The sequence below is a fragment of the Chroicocephalus ridibundus genome, chromosome 1, assembly GCF_963924245.1.
Source record: "Chroicocephalus ridibundus chromosome 1, bChrRid1.1, whole genome shotgun sequence".
Lineage (NCBI taxonomy): Eukaryota > Metazoa > Chordata > Aves > Charadriiformes > Laridae > Chroicocephalus > Chroicocephalus ridibundus.
Window position 1 is genome coordinate 87,317,728 of NC_086284.1, and position 25,389 is coordinate 87,343,116.

Below are 25,389 nucleotides of genomic sequence, written 5' to 3' on the forward strand. Positions count from 1 at the left end.
TATGCTCCTGGGCAAGCCTCTTTGCTGCCCTCTTACAAGATGAGGGTGGGGCAGGGAGGCATTACATGGCACAGCTCTGTTTGAACTTGTAGTCATTTGTGCTTAACAATATACGGTTCTATCCTGCTTTATAATATACTAAATAACAGTGGAGGCTTTTAATGCAATTTTCTGTGGAGGCTGATCTTAAAAGTATCAAAGTATAAAGTGCAAGATAAATCATCCCACCCAGGCTTCACCTTACTGTCAGCTCTCTCTTTTCTTACTATGGTTAGCATTTTATTAAGAAAATGATTATATGTAATTGGCCTTTTTTTGTTTGTTTTAAAAACACGGATCGTGAAAAATCAGTCTGTAACTCATCTGTCTCCTCTACCAAACTCCCTCAGACCTGTGTTTGAATTAAAAGCCTTAAAAATCACTGACTAACAATATTTTCATAAAAAGCATTAGCAGAGAAAACCAGAAGCTTCAATGTTGCATTCTTATAACATCTTCACAGTGAACAGGAAGATAGCTCTTACCAAGGCAACCCTTGCTGGAGTTTCCCTCTCATTATTTTTGCAATTTGCTGAAATATCATTTATGGCCTTCAGGGTACTTTTGGTTGGTTTGTGTTGGTTTTTTTTACTCACAGCTAGAATGACATCCTTTTTTTTTCCCCAGTTACTTTGAACAGATGACCTTATGCAACGATTCTGAATGCTGTATAATTCAGTCTCTCATCCTTTCTGTAGATGGAAAGAGTAGAAACAACACACTATTAATAAAAGGGAAAAATATGTAAAGCAAGTTTGTTAAGGGCTTTATATCCAATCACCAGGAAGCAAGTGCAAAGCTATGAACACTCCTAATTCCCAGCAGTAAACCATACAGCCTGTAATCATGTCTGGAGGTCTATAGTATAAATAATCTTGGCAATACATGTCTGATATTAATAAAGCAGACAGACGTATTGCTACTTCCAATAAGTCTTCCTTTTCTCCCTGCCTTTTTCTCTCACAGCTGCTTCATGCCCGCTATGTACTGCAGCTACTATCTGAAACTAGGAGGGTTCTCAAGGAGATGCCAAATATCACCCATCTTTCAACTTCCTACTCCAAGGAGATAACTGTCTGTGGTAAGGTGCCAGACAAGTCAACCACTTAGGGCTACCAGTTGATATTCTAAGTGGTTAGAGACTGACACAGACATTTCCACATATTGCCATTTCAAGAGAGAAGAAAATTCTTGATGCTTTCTTTTTTCTTTTTTTTTTTCCCCCCACAAATGCATAAATTGGAACAACAAAAAAAAAAAGGTTCCTGAGTCACACTAAGTATATTTTAAGAAAGTCCCTCACCTCCTCTTTTTCTCATTAAATATTTCTGAACAAGTCAGTATTAATTCAGCTAACACTGAAGTGTAGCTTAAATATTCCTGCACTTCCATCTCTAAAATGCCACCAAGTATTTTGATCACTGTTTGCAAGTCTTACTGCTTTCTTCTCTTACTGAGGAAAAAAATTTACCATCATAATTTACTCAGTAATGATTTTAATGAGGGCTTAATAGGGGTGGCAAACAAGACCTTTCATTGATAGCATGACTATCTAGAATAAATTGAAATATAATAAACCCTCATTTCTAAAGGGACCCAAGAGGATGGATCAGTCTTTATACAACCAACAAATTAGTCTCACAGAATGATGTGATGTGTTACAAGGTAAAAAACTAAGAGCTTATTGCCCATCTATTTTGTTACGCTTTCGTAAATTATGGATAAAGGGATGCAATATTCTGACTCGCCACAGAATGCAGTAGCTGCAAAACAGATCAGGAATGGTGACATTAGCTCTTGACAGCTAGCAGTGCGTGCTGTGTGTAATAGTAAAGTGGTATAAGGAAGGATACTATGACATATGCAAAACAAATAATGTTTTATAAGATGTAGTTATGCACCTACTTTGATTGACAGGAAAGGGTTTGTTTAAATGAGGGTTTGTATAAACAACAATTTGTTAACCAAACCAACACAACCTCTCTGCAAACCAAGGAAGCACATATTCATACTTGTTCGTGACACAGCATGTTCTTACTAAGCAAAACTTACCTTCTCATGTTTGCACTGCATTTGCACTATGTAAGCAACATCTAAAGGGGTGCCTTTCCTGCCATTGAAACTAATAGTTTTTGTAACCAAAAAGACCCTCTGCATAAGATGAAAGATCAATTTTTAGACATAATTGGTCCAAAATGTTGATTTCCTTAAAATTAGGTATCCCTCTCCCCATTTTCTTTTAATTTCAAATTAATTATGCAGATTAATTATGCACCTGAAATGTTTGCATCTAACATATGTGATGAAGATCTCATAGCTTGAAGGATTCCTTAGAATGACTTCAACAGGCTCATAATTAATAAAAAGTTGCACAGAAAACATGTAGACAGGATAAAAATGTCACTTCTCTTTTCCTACTGACTGGTGGTGAAAGCATAGTATCACAAGATAGTTTTTGAAACTGTTCTGTGGCTTTGTGGTGGTGAATCGCAGACGGGAGAAGGTTGGTTCTGTGAGCATGAAATTCAGTCATGTGCAGAGGGGAGCTATGCTGCATTGATCTTTTGTGTTGGGGTGAAATTCCCCTGCCTGTTCCAAAATAAACTTCTCGGAAAGGGCCAAATCTGTCATTCCTATGGCCTTAGCACTGAGGTATACGAGCATGGACAGTTCTTGACACGCTCCATCAAATCCTCCCTGTAGTAATCAAAACCTGGCCCTGAATCAGACTGATGTTCGATTGTGCTGTATATAGTGGGCTGTTTACTAAATTTAAACCTGTTAGTATGTAGAACTCTATCATAAATTCTAAAAGTCTTTTAGTGACATTTTCTGTTTTTCAGGTTTATGGTATGTTTTTTCATCTTACTCCCATTTCCCAGAGGGAACCTTTGTCTATGTGACTGGTCTGATCTTCAGATCCAACTGGAAAGACAAAAACATACAAGACAATTGTATACTCTTTTAAGTATTTAATTGCCCGATTTTACAAGCAGCCTCAGTATGTACCTTAAAATGAAGCTAATCCTAATACAAGCAAATTACTAAGGAAAACATGGGGGGAAACTTGATAGAAGTAGCTAATTCCAGTTTTATAATTCCATTTTTTTCATCCTCTGTGAGGAAAAAAAAAAAAAAGAAAATTATGCTTTTGTTTCCTGTAGGAGATTTGCATGGAAACCTAGATGATCTTTTGCTGATATTCTATAAGGTAAGTAGGCAGTCTGTGATGTAGTGTTTTTACTTCATGACTTGTTGTTAAGAACATGTGCTTATGTCTGATATGATTTATTCCTTTTATAACTGTACATGTGGTATGCATGTACCACACACAAATCCTGGAACAATTTGAATGGTGTCTCTGTTTTTTTTCTTTGCTTTTCCTTCTCGATATCCTTCTGCTCACTGTGAAGGAGGAGATGCAGGAGATCTTTCTCTTCCTAAATGTTGAACTGGGGCATGTACCAAAGTTAGAGGGTTCCTTGCAATGTCTCCGAAGTCCTGCCACTGTTTTATATTCCATATTGACTAAGTCTTCTAAAATCAGGAGCTAACTTAGTTCCTGATGTAACATTACAGCATGGATAATTTGGCCCTCCATAAAAAAATGCAGAAGCTTTCATTTAGGCCTTTCATTGATACCTGCAAAGTGCTTTTTGTTATTATTTGTTTACAAGAAACAAAAAAGAGTGCTGCCTGTTTAAAAGCTTTTTTAAGTCTTGGAAGCAATCACGTAGTCTGCACAAAGTGGAAATACCTTGGGCACCCTTTACATACGCTTGAACAGCTACTTGCTTTTTAATGTTAAAAACGCATAGCTCTGTTTTACTGATGTGAAAAAAAAATAAGCTCCAGGCTATCTTTTCCACAGTTGTATATTTAACTGAAGATGCGGGAAATGTCCTATATTTAGTTTCACATTTATCTTTAGCATGAATCACTACCTTTCATTTAGCAGATACTCTCTTTGATTTGAGCTTTCCGGGGGAAGGGGTTTGCGTCTCATCCTTATACATTCATCTGCACTGAATGGAGACCAAAGTGAGCTAAACCAGGTGTTTAAATGATGTAATTCCACCCTGCTTCCAACTTCATTATGCTTCTGACACTTGTTGAATGGAAACTTCGTTGCTTTCCCCAAGTGCATACCTGAAGCCTGTTGAAGTTTAATCAGACCTTTTTACAGAGTTCTGCTTTTCTTATTAATCAATCAATTATGTTTAGCTGGTCCTTGGCTTGCAGTATTTTAGCTGTTATTTTAATTAGGCAATCTTCCTTTTTGAAACTGGAGTAAGAGTATGATACAGATTGGTTTTATACACAGGACCTGGAATGGGAAAAAAGAACTATTTCAAAGATAAATGCTCAGATACAGTTACATTTACAACTGCGATCAGCCTGAATTTTACTCTTTTGGAGTAAACAGAAGATGATTCTTTTTCCCCTCTCTAATGGATGTTATGAAGAGAAAAAAAACCTCTAAGCAAGGACTAAATCCTCACTTTAATAAATTCAGAGCCAAAACTCATACTGACTTCAGGCACTAGAGTTTATCCCCCAGTTTTTCTCTGTTAAGCTTCTAGGGGAGTCTTTCCACCAAACCGAATAAAACGAGCAAATATTTAGTCATTTCAAAGCCATTGAGAAAATAGAGAGCACATGATAGAGCTGCTAGTTGTTTAGAAGCCAATTAAAAGACACAATATTTTCTGTCCCCTCTGAGCAGTTTACTCAGCCAAGCAGCGAACCCAGTCAGCCTCTGGGATCCATTTTCTTCTGCTTCCCTAACTCGGTTTCAGTTAGAAGGGATTTCTTCCTCCAAGTTGGTACGAACCACCCATAACCTTAAACAAGAGGGTGCAATGCTAAACAGCGGCATGAAGAGTGTAGTGATCTCAGGCCTGCACAGAGCTGTGCAGAGCTGAAATGGCTGCTGAAGCACTTTGGAGGCCTGCATGCAGACCGGCTGCCTTGAACGTGGGGCGGTCTGTCCAGGGAATTTTTATCACAGCACTTTTAAAAAAGGGCCAACAACAAACAGACAGAAGCCAGCAATCTACAGTTTATTGATACAATGCTGGTTGTAATAGTGTGTGCAATTCTTAAACCTGGTTTGTCTGAGCCTAAGATAATTACTTCTTTCTCAACAGTCAATTTGTAAGGTTCATTCAGTCCCTGCATTAATCTCCATTAAATTACAGCATTTCCTGCAATTCTTTGAAACCTTTGAATTTTAAATTATGTATTGCTAAGTTAGATTGTTAAATGGATGCTATGGATAGAAATAGCCTGAAGCTGTAGAAAATGCAAACAACAAACGGAAGTTAATTAATCGCTAACCCAGCAGATACAGTAATGATGCCCAGCAGCAAGTTGCTAATCATTAGAGGGCCTTGTTTGCCTCTTTGACATGTCAGAGGCTGCAACAGCCTTTAGTTTTGTTTTATTCTTATTGTTGCTCAAAACCGCAGAAAAGGAAATAAAAACTTTGCATGAGTGTGGAACAAAACTAAAATGTCACATTGAAGTTGGAAGTCCAAAACAAACTCTCGTTTAAAACTAAGAGTTGTGGGTAAGTTTTTCCAAAAGAAGAATGAATCTGGAGAGTGCGTCAGTAGATCTGTCTTTCCATGAGGACTGCAGTTACAGAGTGGTGGTGTGTATACTGACAATTTGCTGGTGATTCACATGCCTATCGGTTATTAATTCACATTTCCAGGAGCTGCTGCTGAGTCTCTCCTGCCTGTTCCACTTATGAAATCCATCCTTTCTTTTTTAAAACCACTACAACCCACTGCATTAGCAGAATCTCATAAATTGCCGCTCTTGTGAGCACAGACCAACCACACACCTCTTCTAAATTAACTTGGAGAGAGCTGGAGAGAGGCTGCGGCTAAAACCAAGCAAGCTGTATTTACAAAAGTCAGGATTGTGCTGCTGTGGGAATCGAAAGACCAAGATTCACTACTGCATTCCCACATAACAGTGCAGGACACTGACGAGGACAAAAAAAAGAGATTTCCTAATGGATTCAGATTAAATGTTTAATTGAGTCTCTGGCCAAATCGTGCATCCTGCAATAAACCTGCTAAGGCAGTACACCAGGGAATGCCATAGGAACATAGGAAGTGCTGGACACCGACTTAGTAGCTATATTCAGGAAGTGGGATGCCTTACAATGCTGCCAAACCTGTTAAGAGTGGCTTCTACAGTTGTAATGTGATTTTATAGATGTTCTATTGATAATTCTTGTGCATGCCGATTGTGAAAACAGAGGTTTCCTTTTTCTGGAAAGTCAAAGTTTAAATAATGTTTCTGATACTCATGATTGGAAATAATGAAGCTACACATAATTGCTGCTATGCTTCCTGTGAGCTGATGGCACCCATTGACATGTTGATAACTAATCTAATGAAACACACCATCAATTCACAATACTAAGCCACCATTCATAATAGAGCATTGCACTATATCTTCAGAAAAAATAAAGTAAGAAGTACCTATATGTACAGCCTCTCAGGTTTGTGAGCATTCAAATATATTTTTGCCCTGGGCCATGTGAGTAAAATTCAAGTAGTGCTTTCAGGATTAAAGCAACTGGAATCAAGGTTCTTCAGAGTTCTGTATTAAGATTTTCTGTCCTCTGGACTACAGTTTTTCTCAGAAGTTTTAGAAGCATCCACTATTTATGAAATCCTTTTTCTTACTGCATAAGGAAACATAAGAACCTTCAGACTTGTGTCAGAAGATTATTCTTCATGTATTTCTTGTCTTCCATTCAAAATGAATTATTCCTTTCTATTTGCAAGCTCACAACTTCCTGGCAGCAGATGCATTAACAGAAAAGTATATTTTATTAGAAGAATAATGTTCCTATTGGTCCCTTTCAATTTAATAGGTAGAGGAAAGGATTGGAGATGGCATCATAAGAACAGTCAGAGAGGTCACTCTTCTGTGATGGCTCATACAGTTTGTCTGATATGGAGATTTTTGTTCTAAGCAATGGAAATAAAGAAACGCTGCATTTTAGATCTCTGTATTGTGCAGGTTTTTTGCAGATTTTTTCAAGCAAAGTGATCTTATTTGAAATGCTATTTCCTTTATTAGAATAGCATAGAAGCGTCTCTAAATGTCCTTTTTTATGTTTCCTTCTGCAGAATGGTCTGCCTTCAGAACAAAACCGCTATGTCTTTAATGGTGATTTTGTTGACAGAGGGCAAAATTCTATGGAAATACTTATAATCCTGTTTGCATTTCTTCTTATCTACCCCAATGATTTACACTTGAATAGAGGAAACCATGAAGACTACATCATGAACCTGAGGTAGATTTTACGGGGCCGGGGGAGGGAGTATCTGTCCTTTCACTAGAAATGTTGGAGCTTTTGAATGTTGCTTTAGCCACTGTGACACTCTAAAACGGAAATAATGTTTTATTAGGTTTTCAGGTGTATCTTTGCATCTTCAAGATGTGTGAGGGGGCAAAGAACATCTTCATGACGCACAGGCACTTGAACAGGAGTTATGTCTTGTCTCTGACCTAATCACAATCCGTTGAAGTCAATGGACTTAGTGCAGCTTCCAGAGTACCAAATCTGGGGAAAGGGAATGGATGGAAGGATGATATATGAGTTAAAGCATTGGCTTTTTCCACAGCACAGCAAAAGACATAATGGTATGCAATGGACCCAGTAAACCAGGAGTTGATATTTCACTTAACTGTAGACTAAGATGTCACTTCTGTTGCGGATGGAGTGATGCATTTCACTTGTAAGAGGGGAGCAGTGAAATATGTATTGATATAAAACAGCAATTTAATGAAGTTTGATAGTAAATACAGCAGTGTTTTAACAAGATTCAATGGCAAGGCACACTTGGTTATTTACTGCAGAGAAGACAGGATCAGACAGAACTGTCAGGGAGACCCTCCTGTGGAGTCATGAGGTTCAGAAAGGACCCCCTTGCTTTCTAAACTCCTTCTCAGAGGTGAGTCCAGGTGCGGCTGGATCCAATCCTAGCCACAGACTTGGTGAATTGTTTATGTCTTTATGTCTAAAGGATTATATATGCACAATCAGTCCTTTATATCACTTAGCTAAGATTTCAAAGTTTAGCATGCTATAAACCACTTACCAAGGATCTGTTGTGGGAGGGAATCTCTGAACCTCGAGGAATAACCTTGAGAGCCGTACCTACTCAAGGGGAGATCCTGGTGTACAGCCCACTGCCATTCAGAAGAGCAGAGAGGGGTGGGGGGAACACACCACCACAACCTCCCAAACACAAGGGGTGAGTAAATATCCCAGCTTCTACACCGTGGAGGTCCATTAGTTGAGAGGTGGTAGTCTGACCCATTGCAGAAACAGCTGAGATAGATATGTTATCTAATCCAGACATTTGTACTCAGCTGTACTGAAAGTGTGACTTGTAGACAAAATCATCTCATAGACATGAGAACTCCTCCTCAGTTTTGGTCCCTACAAGTCTAAGTTGCCCCAGTAAGTCTTTGGGCGACTGGCTGGTGGGTAGCCTGTTGTATCCCTTCAGTCATTTGGTGAGTGCATGCAGAATATATTGCTTTTTTAACACAGGCATAAACCTGGGTTACAGGCCGATGTTCAAATCCTATTAATGATCCACGTAAGAGAATCAGTTTCACATGATACTTCCGTTTTCAGCACTTAATTTAAAAACAAACCAAACATCACATAAACCAAGATCAGTTACTTTATCTACAAGGTAGGAAAATTCCAAAACAGTGGAAAATATTAAGTAAATCTGTGGTGGGTTGGGGTGCAAAAATGCATTCCTGTGTATGGCTCTTTGCTGGATATTTTGATTAGCTGTGCTGCTCATTGCTAAAATGGAAAGCTGAGTGTTAGGTTGTTGTGAAAACGTCCCTTCCACCAAGGACATCTTGGTGTTAAAAGAATGAGGTATCAAAATCCTTGTCCCTTGTTGGGGGAAAAGACTTGATAGACAACATTGTTTAATAAAGCTGAGTGATTTAGAACAAAAACCCTGTGGAGGTTTTATGGGAATTTTTGCCTATCATCAGTTAGGTTCCTTTGAAATTTCTTCCTGGTATCTAAAATGTAAAACTCCTAAGCTATTTCATTTAGATGGGAAAAAGGCCACTTACTACTTAGTGGTCTGGATTCTATTTGTGATCTCTTGTATGTACAAGAAATCCGTTTAACTCAATTCTTGAGGCAGGGCAGAAGAAAGCACATTTGAGCAGTGGTGAGAGACAGAATGGCAGGAGAAAAAGAGGGACAGAAAACTCTATAAAGTGGCAAACACTGTAGAATATCATGCAGAAGGGGCATACTGGAAACCAGTTCATGATGCTGTCTGTTTTCAGGTATGGCTTCACAAAAGAAGTTTCAAAGAAGTACAAGGTAAGATTCCTCCTCCTTCCCCTATACTTTCTTTGTAGTCTTGCACGTGTAAAATGAAACCTGTGTAAATCAGGAAACTTCCAACCAGTTTATTTAGGTGTAGTACAGAATGACTTTAGTAATGTAGTTGAAACTATTTTCGTTTTTCAGTGCAATAAGTGTCAAAACAATTTTAAGTGTTAGTGTTTTATGCTTAGAGATCTATGGGCTGATATAACATTCATAAGGCCACTCAAGAACACAAAAAGAGGTGCACGTGAAAGAAAAACAAAATACTATAGCGACAATCAAATGGCTCTCAAGCAAATGTCAGAACATCTTTGTCAGTGTTGCAGTTCGGGGTGTCACCTGGATGGAATCGATCATACAGACTGTGTCAGACACCGCCAGAAAAAGGATATAATATAAGAGTATGTTTTACAGGACCATGGGAAACAGATCTTGTGTCTTCTGCGAGATGTCTTTAGCTGGCTTCCCCTCGCCACTATAATTGATAGCAAAGTTCTTATCCTACATGGAGGGATTTCAGACACCACAGATTTGGATTTCCTGAGTGCACTTGAGAGAAATAAGGTAAGAGCTCATAATCATGTGGGGGTAATTTTGTTTTCTTAAAAAAATTTAGCGATACAAATACTAAGATCAAGTTGTTTGCATTAGGAAAGGAAATGTCTGCTGTATAAGGCATATAAGGAAAAAAGGGTCTTGTTTTTCTTCAAAATCAATGTTTAGGAAGGAAGGTTTCAGTAGATGTTGGGAGCCAATTGCTTGCCTGCTGTAAAATAACATGGGTCTTCTGACTTTAAAATAGCTAAAAACACTTCCAATAACTCCCTCCTGCCATCATGACACATTAACCAGAACATATGAAGAGTACTTAATTCTCAGGCATTTCTAAACACTTTAAAAATCAATCTAGACACGTCTTTTTAGCACTGCCTTTTGTCCTGAGGCTGTGCTGCTGACATCTGTGGGGGAAATTCTCCACCTGTGAGGCACTCCCTCGGCAGCAGCTGAGCTTTACACATGTGGGAGAGCCTTTCCAGCAGAATCAATCTTCAGGACCTGGCCATGAGAAAACAGAAACTAATGCTTTTCAGGGATTTCGAAGAGAGAAACATCCTTTTTTTTTTTTTTTTTTTCTGAAATGATGAGCAAACACAGCTCTTTCAAACCAGTGAAACCAGTAGAAAATGTTGTGGGCTTTGTTCTCAATTTGGACAACTAAATCGAGATGTCTGCTTGTGGGCAGGGTGCTTAGGTTCCTTATAATTGATGGAGATCAGGAGATCTGCTGGAGATCCAGGTCTTCTCATTGCTCAGACAGTCTTCCGTGCTGTTTGCGGAAGCACCCCTTAGCCGAGGGCTGGCTCTGGAGAAAGTCTTCTTTGCAGGTCTCCTCCACCAGTCTCCTTTAGGTCTTGTTCATATCTGCCCTCTTCATGCTAATTCACAGACATGGTAGAGCATCCCAGATGGCACAGGGTACATATATTTAAGCAACCTTGTGTACCTTGTCATTAGTGTCTGTGGAATCTAGAGCTATTTCTCTCATCCTCATGTTTTCTAACACGGAAATAAATGCTTTACAGGACAGTTAGGTGTATCTCTGTTTCTTAAAGTTGTGAAAAAGGACAATGAATACTTCTGATCATCAGAGTCTAGGCTCTGTTGGCTATGCCCCTGTACACTAAAATTGGGTGCCTAACTACAGATGTAGGTGTCTTAACTGTGAGCTGAGTTCTGCCCACACTTTCACCAAGGCTAAGCTCAGCGTGTTACTGATGCGGCATCTGTGAAATGCAGAATTAACAGGTCAAAGTTGCTGCCACAGGAGAGCATTGCTAATGAGACCTGTGTTGGCCACAACACAGGGCAATAATCACTCAAGGCCAACTGATGTATTTTAATTGGTACAGCTGGCACATGACAGGTCTCAAGTACTGGTCAGTGCACGGGGGAATAACCCAGTGTTTTACTTTGTGTTTTGCATCAGTCCTTTTCCTTGTTAAAGAGTAAAATTTGGGGAGGAGGGAGTTGTTGGGTTGGGTTTTTTTTGTTCAAAAAAGAGCTAGTATGAGACAATTTCAAATGAAAAGAGAAGATGATCCCTGGAGAAGGGTCTGTATTAATGGGCATTAATGGAGCTATAGCACACAGCTCCTAAAAAGCAAATGCCCGTGCATATTGGAGGAGGCGGATTTAACAATAAAAGGGCCTGATGTAATACTTCATCAATTTCACTGTTACCCTTGTGATATTCCATTGATTTCAGCCAAATTAACCTGGTGGCATGCTACTGTATCAGAGCAGTAGTGAATGCCATTTCATCTTCAGCACAGCATACATGTATATTTTCCAGTTTCCAGTGAAGCTGGGCACTAAAGTGTCTGCCCTGAGCCCAGACTGTACTTGCTGTATAGTGAGACCTTGTGATTGTCGCTTGGAAGCAGCCTGTGCATCTTGATAAGAATATGAGAGCAGCTCTGAAGAGGCTGGTCACTGATAGATCTAAAGCAAAATTTCTGCAAGTGCCAAACACCTGCAGCTTCCATGCAGCCTGTGAGTTCAGAACATTATGAGAGTTCAGTACTGAGTACCATAAAAGGGGAACTGATGTGCCTTTCAGCTGACATCTCTGTATCATCTTTATGTTCTGGTAACTCTTTCAACGCATTACTTTTTTTTTTTCTAAAGTTGAAATCTTTGATGCGGCCACCAAAATCAGTGAGAGACAGACAGGACCAAGTGAAGGAGAGAAATCCCACAACCAGACCCAGTAAACATATTGCCAACCGGAATGTTGCAGGAGAAACACAACACATCTCGTCATCGGGCTCCACTGAGCCTTCAGGCTCAAATTTGCCTGCAGAGCCCACCCTGAAGGAATGGAAGCAAGTAGGTGAAGCCAAAAACAGACTAATACCAAACCTGCAGACCCCACCTCCCCTGGCAAAAACCCGGCAGGCGCTCTGGTCAGGCAGTATGTTTGAGTCTTGGGGGACAGTCTCTTCATAAGCAGCCCATCATTCTTGGGAATATACCAGCCAGCTATTAGTTCTCTGGATGCTTTGTGTAGACCTGGTAGTCAAGGCTTGTGATTTTATACCTTACAAGTACAATTTACCCAGTGTTTTTTCTTAGCCATTAGTTTAGTGGTAACTTGGCAGTGCTAAGTTAACCGTTGGACTTGATGATCTTAAAGGTTTCTTCCAACCATAACAATTCTATGAGGAGGATACAGCTTGGTATGAGACGTGTTTGCATGCCCTCATGTGGTTGGATCTGTTGCTACATACGTGGTTGTCAGTTTAGGTTAGACTTTGCAATTGTCGGCGACAATAAGCACCTTTTTTTGGCTGTGGTTTTGGCAGTTGAATGCTGATACTGTCCAAAAAAACCCAGCTCCTGAGACCTACAGGCTGATTACTCAGGAGTAGGAATTTTGTGTCCTCTGGCTGTTCATTTCCTCTTGAATATTAGAGGCAATATGGAGCTCTTGTCATGCTGTAATTTAATAAATTGTGACAATTTGAAAAGCTTAATTTGCACAGCAATTTAGAAGCTCAAAGTTGAGTTCTGTATAAGTGTATTTTTCTGAGCTTCTCTTCAGACAGCTGCTTTGAGGGACACATGCCTTTGTTTTGCTTCTTGAGAAGCAAATCTGTCTCTGAAAGTGTGATTTCCCAAGAAACATATCTGACCTAAAACTAATATAATGGGCACAAGCAACCCCTCAAATCTGACACGCCCCCAGCTAACCAAGCTTCCACTGAGCCATGCTCACAAATGTGGAATATATTAGTCTAAACCTTGTCCAGTGAGGTTTACACAAAGACATTTTGCCTGTTTGCTACTGACTAGAATTATTAGGTCAGGTGACTTTAAACCATGATAATTCATCCTCATTTCTGTAAAATCTCGTTTTGAAACGTGAGCAAACCCAAGATAATAAAGCCAAAGGCAACTCTTGTCACGTTTAGAGCAGGCACTCCCAAGCTTAGTTTAGGTAAAACCACCGACCCATGTGGTTGTCAGGTCTGTGCTGGGAAATAGACAACACCTCTCACACCTACATGAGAAGGCGGCAGCTATTGCTCTCTTTGAAATAGCCCAGGTACCATTCCTGATGCACCTACTCGAGCCTGGAAACTTCAGCTGTAAAAGGAGGTACATTTCTGAAATAATATCTCATCTGAAAAATTTCATCCAAAAACTACATATTTCTAAAGAAAAGTATAACAAAAATTTCATCCCAAAAGAATGCCCTGCTGAAAGGAAGAAAACATGAGACATGCTTGTTAGCTCAGGTGTGTTTTCTCCCTGTACGGTGGGGCTTTTGCCATGGCCAATGCTTTAGACAGCCATAGCCCATCAGTCCTCACCTACTGCCAGTTCTCGCTTGCTTGAGTTTGCTATTTACAGATCCTTGACATTCTCTGGAGTGATCCAAGAAGCCAGAATGGCTGTACACCAAACAAGTGTCGAGGAGGAGGTTGTTACTTTGGCCCTGATGTTACTGCCAAGCTGTTTGAAAAGTATAATCTGAAGATGCTCATCAGGTCTCATGAATTTAAGCCGGAAGGTTATGAGATCAGTCATGATGGGAAGGTAAGATGCTTCCATGTAAAGCAGAATTCTCCTGTGAATTTCACAGGCATATCCACAGTAGATTTGCCTGCGAAGTTAATTAAAAAAAAGTATGCCTTCTTTAGAATGGGTTTGGGGCAATTGTGTGCTAGACAGATGTTAGAACAAATTACGGAGTTCTGACAAACAAAATTCTTTACAGCTTGAGGGAGTGGGGACTGGCTTGTTACTTGCGTGAAAACAAATGAACGTCAGCAAAATCCCCGAGGACAGTTATGTGTAAATATAGTGCAAGAGATGCTCTAAACCTCTAGAAGCCTTTTAACTTAATCATTTCTCTTCTGGCCCTGCTTTCTGACATGCTGTATCAGGAGGCCAGCAAGAATCCTGAAAACCAGGTCTATCTTTGAAAGAGGTTTCTGTTAATCAGCATGTTAAATCACACTCCCCTTGGAACTGAAGTCTTCCTATGACAGGCCAAAAATACAGGCCTGGAACTATGACTTGAAAAGTGCAAGCAATTTGGTGAATGACATAGTTGTTGATCTCTGATTTTATATGTAGACACTTCGTTTTGTAACCTGCATGTTTTTCTAAGATCAGCGTCAGAAATCAGTCTCAAGAAGAGTAGTTGTAGCCAATCCAGTTTCTCTGTTTCCTGTGATCAGGTTATCACCATATTTTCTGCTTCTAACTATTACGAAGAGGGGAGCAACCGGGGAGCATACATCAAACTGAATCCAGAACTGATTCCTCGCTTCGTACAGTATCGAGTCAGCAAGTACACTCGCAGGGAGAATCTTCGGGAGAGGTAAAGCTGTGTGTTGTACGTAGTGAGGGTGTACTCGCTTGGCATCCCAGTACCTGCCACAAATCTATAGCTTGACTGAATAATTGAGTAGACACCTATTTTCCTTAGTTTTCCTTGTTTTTCTATTTTCAATTTAAAAATTAATACAGTAGACAAAACATGCTCTAAGTGCTCTAACTTGGTTTCCTGAGAAACTCCCAAAGGCAATTAGACGCGGTAAGTGGTTAGAACAGACAATTGCCAGGGACTCCTAAAGGGCCTGCGCCTGTCTGTCAGGTCTGCTTTAAGGCTGCAGTGCTGATCTGGACAAATCCTGTTACGAATTGAGTCCAAAAAGTTACCATGACAGCTTTACCATGCCCAGCTCTGTGGTCAGATTTACTATAGCAAAGCATCTTAGAATTACCTGCATAAACTTAATTATCTCCTAAATTCAGATTATTCTTATGGAGCTTTGTTTGTTTAGTTGGTTTGGGTTTCCCCCTTCCCCGCCCCCAGTGTTGTCTTTTAGTATGACCCTAAGCATACTACATGTTACAGGATATAAGAATTTGATAATGAATGTTGAAAAGCATAAAGTGCTAGCAGATTTAAATCCTTTAATGATCTCTCCATTTATTTCCTCATAGGGTGGGTACAATTGAATCATCTGCCTTAAAGTCCTTACGCGAGAAGATTTATGCCCACAGGGCTGAACTCACTAGTGCTTTTGCACAGTACGACCTCAACGGCACAGGTAACACTACCGCTTTGTCCAGTTGCCACCAGGTGTGCGTGGGCGCAGAGGGGACAAACCCCATGGAGAGGTGTCCTGCCTGCCAGTGTAAGGCTGGAGGGCAGCAGAGGCTGGCTGATCTTATGTTCTTCCTGAGCACAGAGGAGGGTAGGTGGTAACAGGTGCTTAGCTCCAGGAAAACAACTTGTGGGGATGAAGCTTTAAGTAGGAAGAAGAAAACAACTGAAACACATGGGCAAATAAGGAAATAGTGTTTGTCGTTGGGCAGAGAATTTGGGCAGGCAAATCCAGCTCCAGAAGCTCAAAGGTCACCACCTCCACCTGCTGTGAAGGGAACTGGGGTCTCAGGTGAGGGGGAACTGGTCTCCTTCTGAATCTGGGAGATATCTGAGTTAAGTGGACTGGCCATGCTACTAGGAAACACATACTCACCCATCAGTTGAAGAAAAGTCAGGGGGAAGTTGATACATGAACCTTTTATTTAGGAGCAAGGAGTTAGTGATTTCTAGCACAAATACTGCTTTTCCTAATGATGGCTTCTCACGTGACTGGGTTGTCATCAGTGCCCCTGAAAGGACAACCAATAAGTGATGGTACTGTCCTTTGCCCACTGAACAACTGTTTAACATATTTCTGCCTTGTTGGGTTTTCAGCGACATAGGTCTCTATAGTTGCAGCTCAGATGAAATCTGAAGTACTCTTTATGGTGTAATGTGGTTTTCTCAAAAGGTATTAAAACACGCTGAACATCATGATAGGATCACAAAGTTGTTGAGATTGGAAGGGACCTGCAGAAATGTCTAGGCTGACCCCGCTCTTCATTGTTATGAGGGTTTTTATCCCGGGGCTAGGAGAAAACGTTTATGTTTTGCAACTGTTCTTAAAAATGGCAGAAGGCATGCTGGTGACTGATTTGTGCTGTGTCACGTACTGCTTGTAACCACGAACTGACCCCTTCCGGCAGGCAAGATTTCTGTCAATGACTGGGCTGCAGCGATGGAGTCTGTCCTACAGCTGGAACTGCCCTGGAGGATGCTGCGGTCTCAGTTAGCACAGACAAACTCAGCCGGAGAAGTTGACTTCATGTCATGTTTTTATGATTTGAAAATGGGTCAACCTATAAAAGAGGTAAGCAGGAAAACACCTCCATGCAAATCTTGGAGGAACGGCTTTTGATGCAACTTGAGGCACAAGACAGTGGTTTGGCCAATCAGGTAGACATCTAGAGCTGAACTAGTTGCCGAGCTTCCCTTTATAGTCACTGGAGGGAAATGAGCACTGCTGGGGTACGAATCATCATTCCCTGCTAAGGTAGATGCCTAAAATAGGTTGGATGAATCACATGCTAGAACTGCTTCTTACTTTCCGTTGACTCTCAAGGGCGTTTAGATAACATAGCTGAGGAGATGCGACAAATCCTTCCCAGAGCACTCAACTCTCACTCTTTGAGATGAGCTTTTCAGATGTGCTCCAGAGCCAATTCAGGCACATGTAGGAGGGGGTCACATTTGTAGATGGACTTTTAGATGTTTAATGGCAGCTGAGGTCTCTTCTACAGAGTCCAGTTGTTGCTGAGTGGCTGCATAGTGCTTTGTACTTGGCTGTCTCCATCATTTTTCTGAACAGCAGGATCCATTCACATATGTACAGCAAAAGCTTAGTGAGAGTGCATGGCCTACAGCATCTTCCCTAGATTATCCCTATTTCCGCAAATAATTACTGAAGGTAGGAGGTGTGAAGGGCTCCTTCCCCCTCGCCCTGCCATCTGAAAGTGACAGGTTTTAGCTGATTATGCCTCGGGGCAAGACACAAAGTACCATTCCAGGGAACTTGAACATAAGGATTTTTTTTTTTTTTTTTAAACATTTGACAAGTTAAACTGGGAAACTAGATTTAGATAGTACAGATTCTGGTGCTTAGGCTAACTCAAATCAGGGTCTGAATGCTTTCCCGTATGTGATTTCAAAACCAGGTCCAGCCAGCTTTGGTGGAAACACTGTGCAGATACAGAAAAGATCTGGAAATCATCTTTAACGTCATTGACAAAGATCATTCAGGTAAGTCTAGGTAACTTCCCTGTGCCAGCTCTAGGAAGCCTACACTAGTTATCTTTCCCCACTGTGTTTCCTCCTTAAGGCTTCTAAATATAGAGGAACCAGAGGTGATGTCATTTTTCCAATTTAGTGCAGACTAATTTAAGCAGTCAGGCTGTAACCATATAAGGGACAGTGCCAGAGCCTAACTCGAGAAAAAAAAAAAATCTCACACATCCCATCTCCAGTACTGGCTTCACTCTTTTGGGGGCTTTTTCTCCCTTCCACTCTCATTCTCAGTATTTCCTGCTTTCTCAGTTCTGCTGTTCACTACCTCAAGTAAAAACATACTTCAGTCACGAAATCACAAAGCGCACCCAAGCCATGGCAGGCAGGTAACTTTCGTGCCGTGAAGGAGCGTTTGCACACACGCACGAGTGTGTGTACGCAGGACAGGAAAACAGCTCTGGAAAAAGCGCTCTGCTGCCTGTCTCCTTTAGGTCTGATTTCTCTTGAGGAGTTCAGCCAGACGTGGAAACTCTTCGCTTCTCACCTGGGCATCGACATGCATGATGAATCCCTCGACAAGTTAGTCCTCAGCATAGACTACAACAAAGACGGCCACATCGACTTCAATGAATTTCTAGAGGCCTTTCACGTGGTTCATAGACTAGAGAAAAAGGCAAACTCATGAAAAGGCAGAACTTCTTGTGGGCTCTCTTGGAAGCTCACCTTCCTGTCCTTAGCCATAAGCAGTCTGGGAAACCACTTTCCAGCCTGACAAACAATAAATGGGCTGCTCGATACGGTAAGCACTGCGGTCACTGTGTAAGCCTTTATTTACTCCCTTCTGGATGACATACACCTGCTAGAAATGAGACAGAAGAGATGAAAAACCACTGCTTATAGTACGACCGTGTCACTGCCACATCAGTACCGTACCATTTATCCTCCCCCGTGGTGGCACCTGCCCATTCAGTCTATCTGTGAACACTGCCAAGGTCACACCTACAAGCCCCTGGGAAGAGAAACTTGGGTAGGTTTCGTTCAGCACTCCTTGGTGACAGCTGAGAAACAGCACTGGTGACCACAAGGAACATATCAGTCCCTCCCTGGCGACAGAAGAGGCACGACAGAGGCCTTCTGTGGACTATCCAATCCAGGAGAGGAAAATAGGGAAGAACCACTTAGTTAAAATAAGCAGTTCGGCATTTAATCTTGCTCTTTGCATGATGCAGTGAAATCAAACCATCGCAGGTCACTATCTGTCCTCCTCAAAGTTTACAGACACAAAAGGAGCTCAGTTGAAAGGCGCTTGTTTACACTTGCACTAGATTCCCTCTTGCCACTGGTTACCTTTCCCTGTATTTGTTGGGGTTTGGAGCTAAAAAAGTCATAACTTGTCACCTTACCAAAGGCTAAATCCATAGCATGTTAACGTAACGTACAACAGATCACAGAATAAAGCTTCAGCTTTCACAGAAATGTGTGTGGTGTCTTTTTGCCTGTATTTTGGTATCCTGCCCATACCAGAGTACAACACGCTTTTCCTGAAGATGAACCGGATTTCTTTAAAACAAAGAAATGAGTAAGAACACAAAAGTAAACAAATTTTGATACTACCGAACCTAAATATTCTTGCATACAGTTAAGCAAAAATTCCTCACCAAGTGAGAAATTATGAAACTGAGTTTTTGGAACACAGCAAGATGGAAGAGCCCAGTGCCCCCGGCCACCCCCAGCCCCCAAACTGCAAGCCAGTATTCCCATTCCTGCAAGCAGCACCCCCTCTGCTCCCGCGGGGAGGGCCCAATTCTCTTGCATGTGACACTCTGAATGCAACACACCGCGATCAAGTGAAGCGCAGCCAGCTCAGGAGCTTTTCGAAACCAGTATTACACCATGCACAAAGTGCTTTTTGGGTAGGAAAAGATTCCAGCCTTGCCCGTTTTTAAATTTTAATAGTGAAAGAGCTAAGTAAAGTAGCTGGGTTTTATTTAATAACAGTGTTGAAAGTACAGAAAAAAGCAACCTTCCCCGTTTATCATTACAGAATGTAACAGCAGCCCGAGCTGAAGGTACTGCGGTCTTGCTTAAATCTTATTTTGTACAATTAAATACAAAATACTTTTCCAGAAGTATTTTGTAACTTAACAGATGAATAAATAAACGTGCATGCACTTATTTCTGTTGCCAGGGACGGGGGGGGAGTCGCGGGAGCTCAGAAGTATGGCTGACAGCCACCAGCTTCAATGTCCCCCTCTAATGACGTGCTCCTGAAGCTACCCTAACGTCACCTTGATGGATGCTCGCCTTGGGCACGAGAGGGGATGTAAAGGTAAGGATGCAGCGCCGTGCTTCCCTCAGGAGGCAGCGAGAAGAGGCTGTCGGGGATGCAGTAACTGAAGTGTGAGAGGAGCCGACTCATGGAGGCAGAACAGAACGAAGGCCACCCCGCCAGCTGCTAGCGGCACACAGAGCCCCTCAGCCCGCACAGAAGAGATCTCATGCCAAAAATAAAAGCCGCTCGAGACTAAAACTGGGAGTGGGAGAGAGCCCGGCTACTTGTACTTGAATCCAAAATGTTGGAGCTGAAGCTGTTCTTCCATTACCCCCACCCCCAATTTTTTTTTTTTATCCCACTATTTTTGCAGCAGCTACTTAGTTATTACAGCTGTGAGCGGTCCTCTGAGCAGGGACTGAATCGGTCTGCAGCTGAGTGTCCAAGCTCTCTCCCTGCAGGTACAGATGCCACCACTGGTGGCATCTCTCCTTCTCCCGCTTTCTGGGCAGCAATGCTCCTATCTCCAGACCACACCAGAAAGCACCCACTATTGGACCTGGACTGACCCAGGCTCCCGCTTCACTCAGGCCCTCGGCTGCTGCCAGGGGGGTGGCAGAGCCCCACAGTGCCCCATCAGCCCAGGTGTGTCACTACCTGCCATGGAAAGTCCTCGTTTTAGGACTGCCAGGGACTGCCCAGCTCACCTTCCCCTCCCAGGAACAAGCAGGGCTCTTCCCCGAGGAAGGAGACCACAATTAACAGGGCAGTAGCCAGACAATTTGCATACCCCAACCATTAAGTTTTCACATCTACTTGCAGGAGCAGCAGCCGAGGGGGATTAACGCCCCTTTTCAACTCTCATTTGACAATCCTGTGTCCTTTGCGCAGCAGCAGGGAGGAAACAGCCGTGAGGCAGTGAGCAGGGAGGAGCTGGGCTGGGGCCAGCAGGCCCGACATGCTCCCAGCTGGACCAGCCAATTGCCCCTGACCAGCCCTGTTTCTGTTCGCAGGGGGTGCCTGGCTGCCCCCCACAGCTGGGTAGGTGCTTCTGTCCCCACAGCTGCAAACCGCTTGGGGCAGCAGTGCCTGCCAGACTGGAAAGGCCGGGTCTCAGGCAGGTCTATTTTAATTCATTAATGCCCTCGTTTCCCAGGCACAGGATGTATCTCTGTACCTTTGCCTTCTTTCCATAAACGAGTTTCCAGGGACTTGGAGTTGGCCGTGTCATCCTCTGCTGGCTCCCCTGGGAAGCCAGACAGCCAAGTCGAGCCTCTGCCAATTAGCTCATCCCCACACAAACTGCAAAGTCGTCACGTATTTTAACTGGGAGCACACCCTCGCCACCACCAATGCCAGCTCTGCAACACCACACACACACGCACAGAGGTGGCTCCTCAGCAAAGCAGGGGCTCTACATAAAACCTTATTCGCTTAATTAGGTTTGCGACTCTCCAATTGGAAGGGTTCTTGGGTCTGAGAAGTAACACAGCAGCAAGCTGCTGCTGTGCCCGACCTGGAGGTAACACGAGTTTCCCTCCCATTGGCCTTGTGTTTCAGAATCCCACCCTCCACCACCAGCCACCCAAACTCTCCAAGTGATAACCGATCATGATGATCGCAAATCTACCAAACCCTCGGTCATACTATGAATTTCAAATCAAAGATACCGATAATAATACTCTTACTAAAAAAAAAACAAAAACCAAACACACACATTAAGGGGCATCCAGGTATGTTTGGCCGTAGGCTCCACTGCTTTAGAGTGGAGCTGCGTGTAAAACCAACTACATCACCCTTCTTGTTTCTGAAAACAAGATCACACTGTAGATAAAAAAAAAAACCATAAATTAAGAGTCTGAGAGAAAATCATCTTGCATCTCTCACAGTCTGGGATTCAACAAGAAAAGCAAAAATAACTGCCACTGCTGACTTTTGATATGATACTGGATAGAACAAGAAACCATCACAGTGTCCTCTTGTGTGCTCACACTCTGTGCCGTCACATCTGTCTGCTTAAACCAGACAAAGGATTTTACTTTCACTTACTGGGAAACAAGCTAAGTGATCTCTCACAATACATATGCCAAAAGGAAAAAAAAAAAATCCAAACCATAATGAAGGCAAAACCCTACAAAACAGGCACCATGCCAATAAAACAACTTCCACATCCAAGTGCTAACTGTACCTGAACCGTACCTTTATACCAGCCCCGCCACAGGCCCACAGTTTTTGTGGTGGTTAACACAGTACGTGCCTCTCTCAGAGCATCCAGTACAAGGGCTCCTCGGCCTTTGGGCTGCCAAACTCTCCTGGGCCCCGCAAAAACATGAAATCACCTCCTAAGGCCTCCCACACCTCCGCTCTCTTGAGCCAGTGTCCAGATGTTGCTGCAGCAGCAGCAACTCCGTAGAGGGACAGCAGGCGGGGTGGGGTGGCCTCCCTGGGACCATGGGCACTGGCGACTGGCAAGTGACACAGGGGTTTGCTTCCCTCCTGTCATCAAAGTATTTCAGGTATCTGTATAAAACTAGTGCCAAAAATCTCGTTCTCAAAAGCACCATATACTATTGTTACCAAAAATAAAAGTTTTCAAGTCCTGTAAAAATGGCATAGTTAGGTTTTCAAAGGGTGGAGGGAGGTCTCACAGAAATATGCTCATTAGCATGGAAAATCTTTAATTTTTTCAGGCCATATCTGGCCTGCTCGCACGGCGGCAGCGCCGGCACATCTCCATGCTGCTGAGGGAGCTGTGGCCACGGGAGAGGCTAAAGCTCCAGCCACTGCCCTAAGCTGCCAGCCAGATGTGTGCTGGCTGGCGGCAAAACCAGCAGTGCCAGCACAAGGCAAACCACAGCCGGTGCCCAGGGTAAAGCAGGGCTTTCCCTCCAGCAGCAGCAGCAGCAGCAGCCTACCTTTCTTTTCAGTTTAAATAGCCACAGAGCCATTTCCCTGCAAGACACACCTATTCTCCTTGCAGCAGCGCGGAGCAGCCCCAGAAACTGGTTTCTGCTGGACAGATTCAAGGCATAGGCACTGACCTGGGAGCTGCCTGAAGGGAGACTTCCAGGCAGCTCTTCTCTAACTATGTGTGACAAGTGCAACTTTAAATTAAAAAAAAAAAAAAAAAAAATCAAAACAAAACCCAAACAAAAACAAAGAAAGAAAAAAGGAGAAAGAAAAAAAAAAAAAAAGAGAAACATCAAAGCCTTCCATAAATTCACGCTGCACCAGAAGGGTGGCAATTATGCCATTCTCAACTCTGAGGCTATTTGCAAGGGAAAGGATCGGAAGACTTGGAAAGGGTGCTCGAGTGAAAGAGGTTTATCTTGCTCCATTCAGAAGAAGGGATTACAGGCATAAAACTGTCTTGTCACCTTGGAGAAGCTGGAATCCTGAGATTTTGCCTCCAAAGCCTCGGGGATGCAGGGAAGGAAGCCATTTTGTTCAGATTAAAGACAGATGCAGCTTCCTGAGAGAGGCCATCCTCTCAAATTAGCGGATATTGTAAGACATTTGACTCTTCTGGCGTTAGCCCTGCACTGACTAGGAGCAAATGTGATGAGAATCAGGATAAATGTGTATTAGAAATATCACCTGGTAACTTCAAGTTATTGCTGCGCCTCTAATTTACATTTCCCTGGATGTTTCACACTGTGCATTAGTGATTCACAATGATGTACATTTACACACAGCAGGAGAAAAATTAATGAATTCCATCACTTCCCTTATTTGGGAGACTTCATGCCTGAGATACAGCTCCCTCGTTTTATTATGCCTTTTGATCTCCATAGAGTAATCTCTTTTCCCCTTGGCAGAACTGTATAATTCTTGCTAATTTAATATGAATTACATTTATGCACTTTGGGCAGAATAAGCCTCATTATTTGTTATTTCTCGCACGCTCTCTTAAAACCAGGCCAAATTCCACCTACCCGTCCCCCGCAGGTAGGAGTGCAGGCAGCCCGACGACTAGTGTAAACGGCCGAGGTAGTGCACAGCACACAGACATGCAGCAACTGAACAGGAGGTTCACGAGAGGGAAACGGGGAGAAAAAGCTTCCGAGCCTTCCCCCCACCCCTGAGGCATCGCTTATTGCATCGCACAGCCTGTGCTAGGCAGGAAATCATGTAAATAAATAATGATGGCTTTTGTGAGGTACGTCATGGTGCCATAGGCCCCACTTGGAGCACTGTCATAAAAAAAGTGGCAAATTCCTGTGGCTACGTCCTTCTCCAGGATATTACCGGTAGCTCCAAATGATTTCTGAAAAGACACAAGCAAAGAAGTAGGGAAAGTTAGGAGTGCACGCTTATTTATTGGAAAAAACCCCGCCACTTGATGATTTTACATTTGTGCTGAATACTGAAAGCAATTCTCCTTTCCCTCCTGAGAACCTAGGCAGGATTATTATAGGACCCACATGACTTAGTTGGATCAGTGTAAGTAAATGAGGAACATGTAACTTCACAGATTTTTGTCCTTGGGGGGTGGGATTACTCAAATACTGGCAAATCTAATGCTTTGGTGAAAGAAAACTTCATGTACTTCAGAGCGTGTTAGCCACTACAATTTTATTCCCTTTAAATCTCCCACAATTCTTAAATTAATTTTCCAAATATATTTCTGGAAGATACTTAAGTGATTTGGTCTGTCTTTGCAGAGGAAAGCATAAGGGAAAAAAAAAATAAAACAAACTCATCCCACATATTAAAAAAGGAGCAGGGGACAATTTTCAAATGCGGAGCTTTCCCACCGCTGCCCTTTGAACTCACCAGCTCCTGCAGAAATAGGTCGTTGGCCATGTGCACGATCCGATCCACGTGGATGATGCCCCCAATGCTGTTCACCTCGACGTCGGAGAGGAATGTGAGAACGAGAATCGCTTCCACCAGGAGCTGCCTGTACTCAGGCTGGGGTACGTGGTTCAGCACTGACTCCACGTGCACAGCAAACTTGATTTCGCACGGGGTCATCTGGCAAGTTTGAGGAGAAACGCAAAGAAAAACTGACAAATCCAAAAGGCTAGTTCCCCACAGCCTGCAAGCGCTTAAACATATGCTCCTCTCCGCACTTCACACACACACAAGTCACATACAGGACTGCTGATGATTCTTAGCCGGCAACTTAACTCTTTGCCCCTCGTGCTGCGCTCTCACGCACTCTGCTTTGTAAGTATCTTTCTAGCATCGCAGGTTAGTTGCAAAGCCAGAACTCCTGTCGAGTTTTAAAAATAACCACCTGCTCAGGATGAACGCTCTTCCACACAGAGATATAGCTATATTGTTTGTAGAGCAGCCTAATTTGCACTGGCATAGCTCTGTGGATGTTATGTGGAAGGCTGCTGCCTTAGGAGGTTTGTGCTCATTTCGTCTGATTCCTTGAAACAGCAAAATTAGATACTGTCTAGGTCTGACAGGCTAAAAATATAAGCCTATTTATCTACACAATAGGAATAAATAAAGCTCTCCATTCTGCAAAAAAAAAAAAAAAAAAAG

At 42.5% G+C, this 25,389-nt stretch overlaps 2 protein-coding genes across 3 annotated transcripts in view; one reads left to right on the forward strand and one right to left on the reverse strand.

Moving 5' to 3' along the window:
* The window catches only part of PPEF1 (protein phosphatase with EF-hand domain 1), a 37,143-nt gene extending 17,877 nt beyond the window's left edge, over positions 1-19,266 (forward strand). Inside the window, exons 6-17 of the mRNA XM_063342616.1 lie at positions 1,006-1,120; positions 3,204-3,250; positions 7,197-7,363; positions 9,403-9,439; positions 9,863-10,012; positions 12,137-12,337; positions 13,865-14,050; positions 14,698-14,840; positions 15,470-15,576; positions 16,541-16,704; positions 17,549-17,633; positions 18,110-19,266. Of these exons, the coding sequence (XP_063198686.1) occupies positions 1,006-1,120; positions 3,204-3,250; positions 7,197-7,363; positions 9,403-9,439; positions 9,863-10,012; positions 12,137-12,337; positions 13,865-14,050; positions 14,698-14,840; positions 15,470-15,576; positions 16,541-16,704; positions 17,549-17,633; positions 18,110-18,303 (1,596 nt within the window). The 3' untranslated portion in view covers positions 18,304-19,266. The remainder of the gene's footprint in view (positions 1-1,005; positions 1,121-3,203; positions 3,251-7,196; positions 7,364-9,402; positions 9,440-9,862; positions 10,013-12,136; positions 12,338-13,864; positions 14,051-14,697; positions 14,841-15,469; positions 15,577-16,540; positions 16,705-17,548; positions 17,634-18,109) is intronic.
* A 321-nt stretch (positions 19,267-19,587) lies between these two features.
* The window catches only part of PHKA2 (phosphorylase kinase regulatory subunit alpha 2), a 48,301-nt gene continuing 42,499 nt past the window's right edge, over positions 19,588-25,389 (reverse strand). For both annotated transcript variants that reach the window (XM_063342593.1, XM_063342585.1), the window contains 2 exons: positions 24,667-24,867; positions 19,588-24,157 (listed from right to left, as the gene is read on the reverse strand). In XM_063342593.1, coding sequence (XP_063198663.1) covers positions 23,984-24,157; positions 24,667-24,867 — 375 coding nt within the window. In that variant the 3' untranslated portion in view covers positions 19,588-23,983. The remainder of the gene's footprint in view (positions 24,158-24,666; positions 24,868-25,389) is intronic.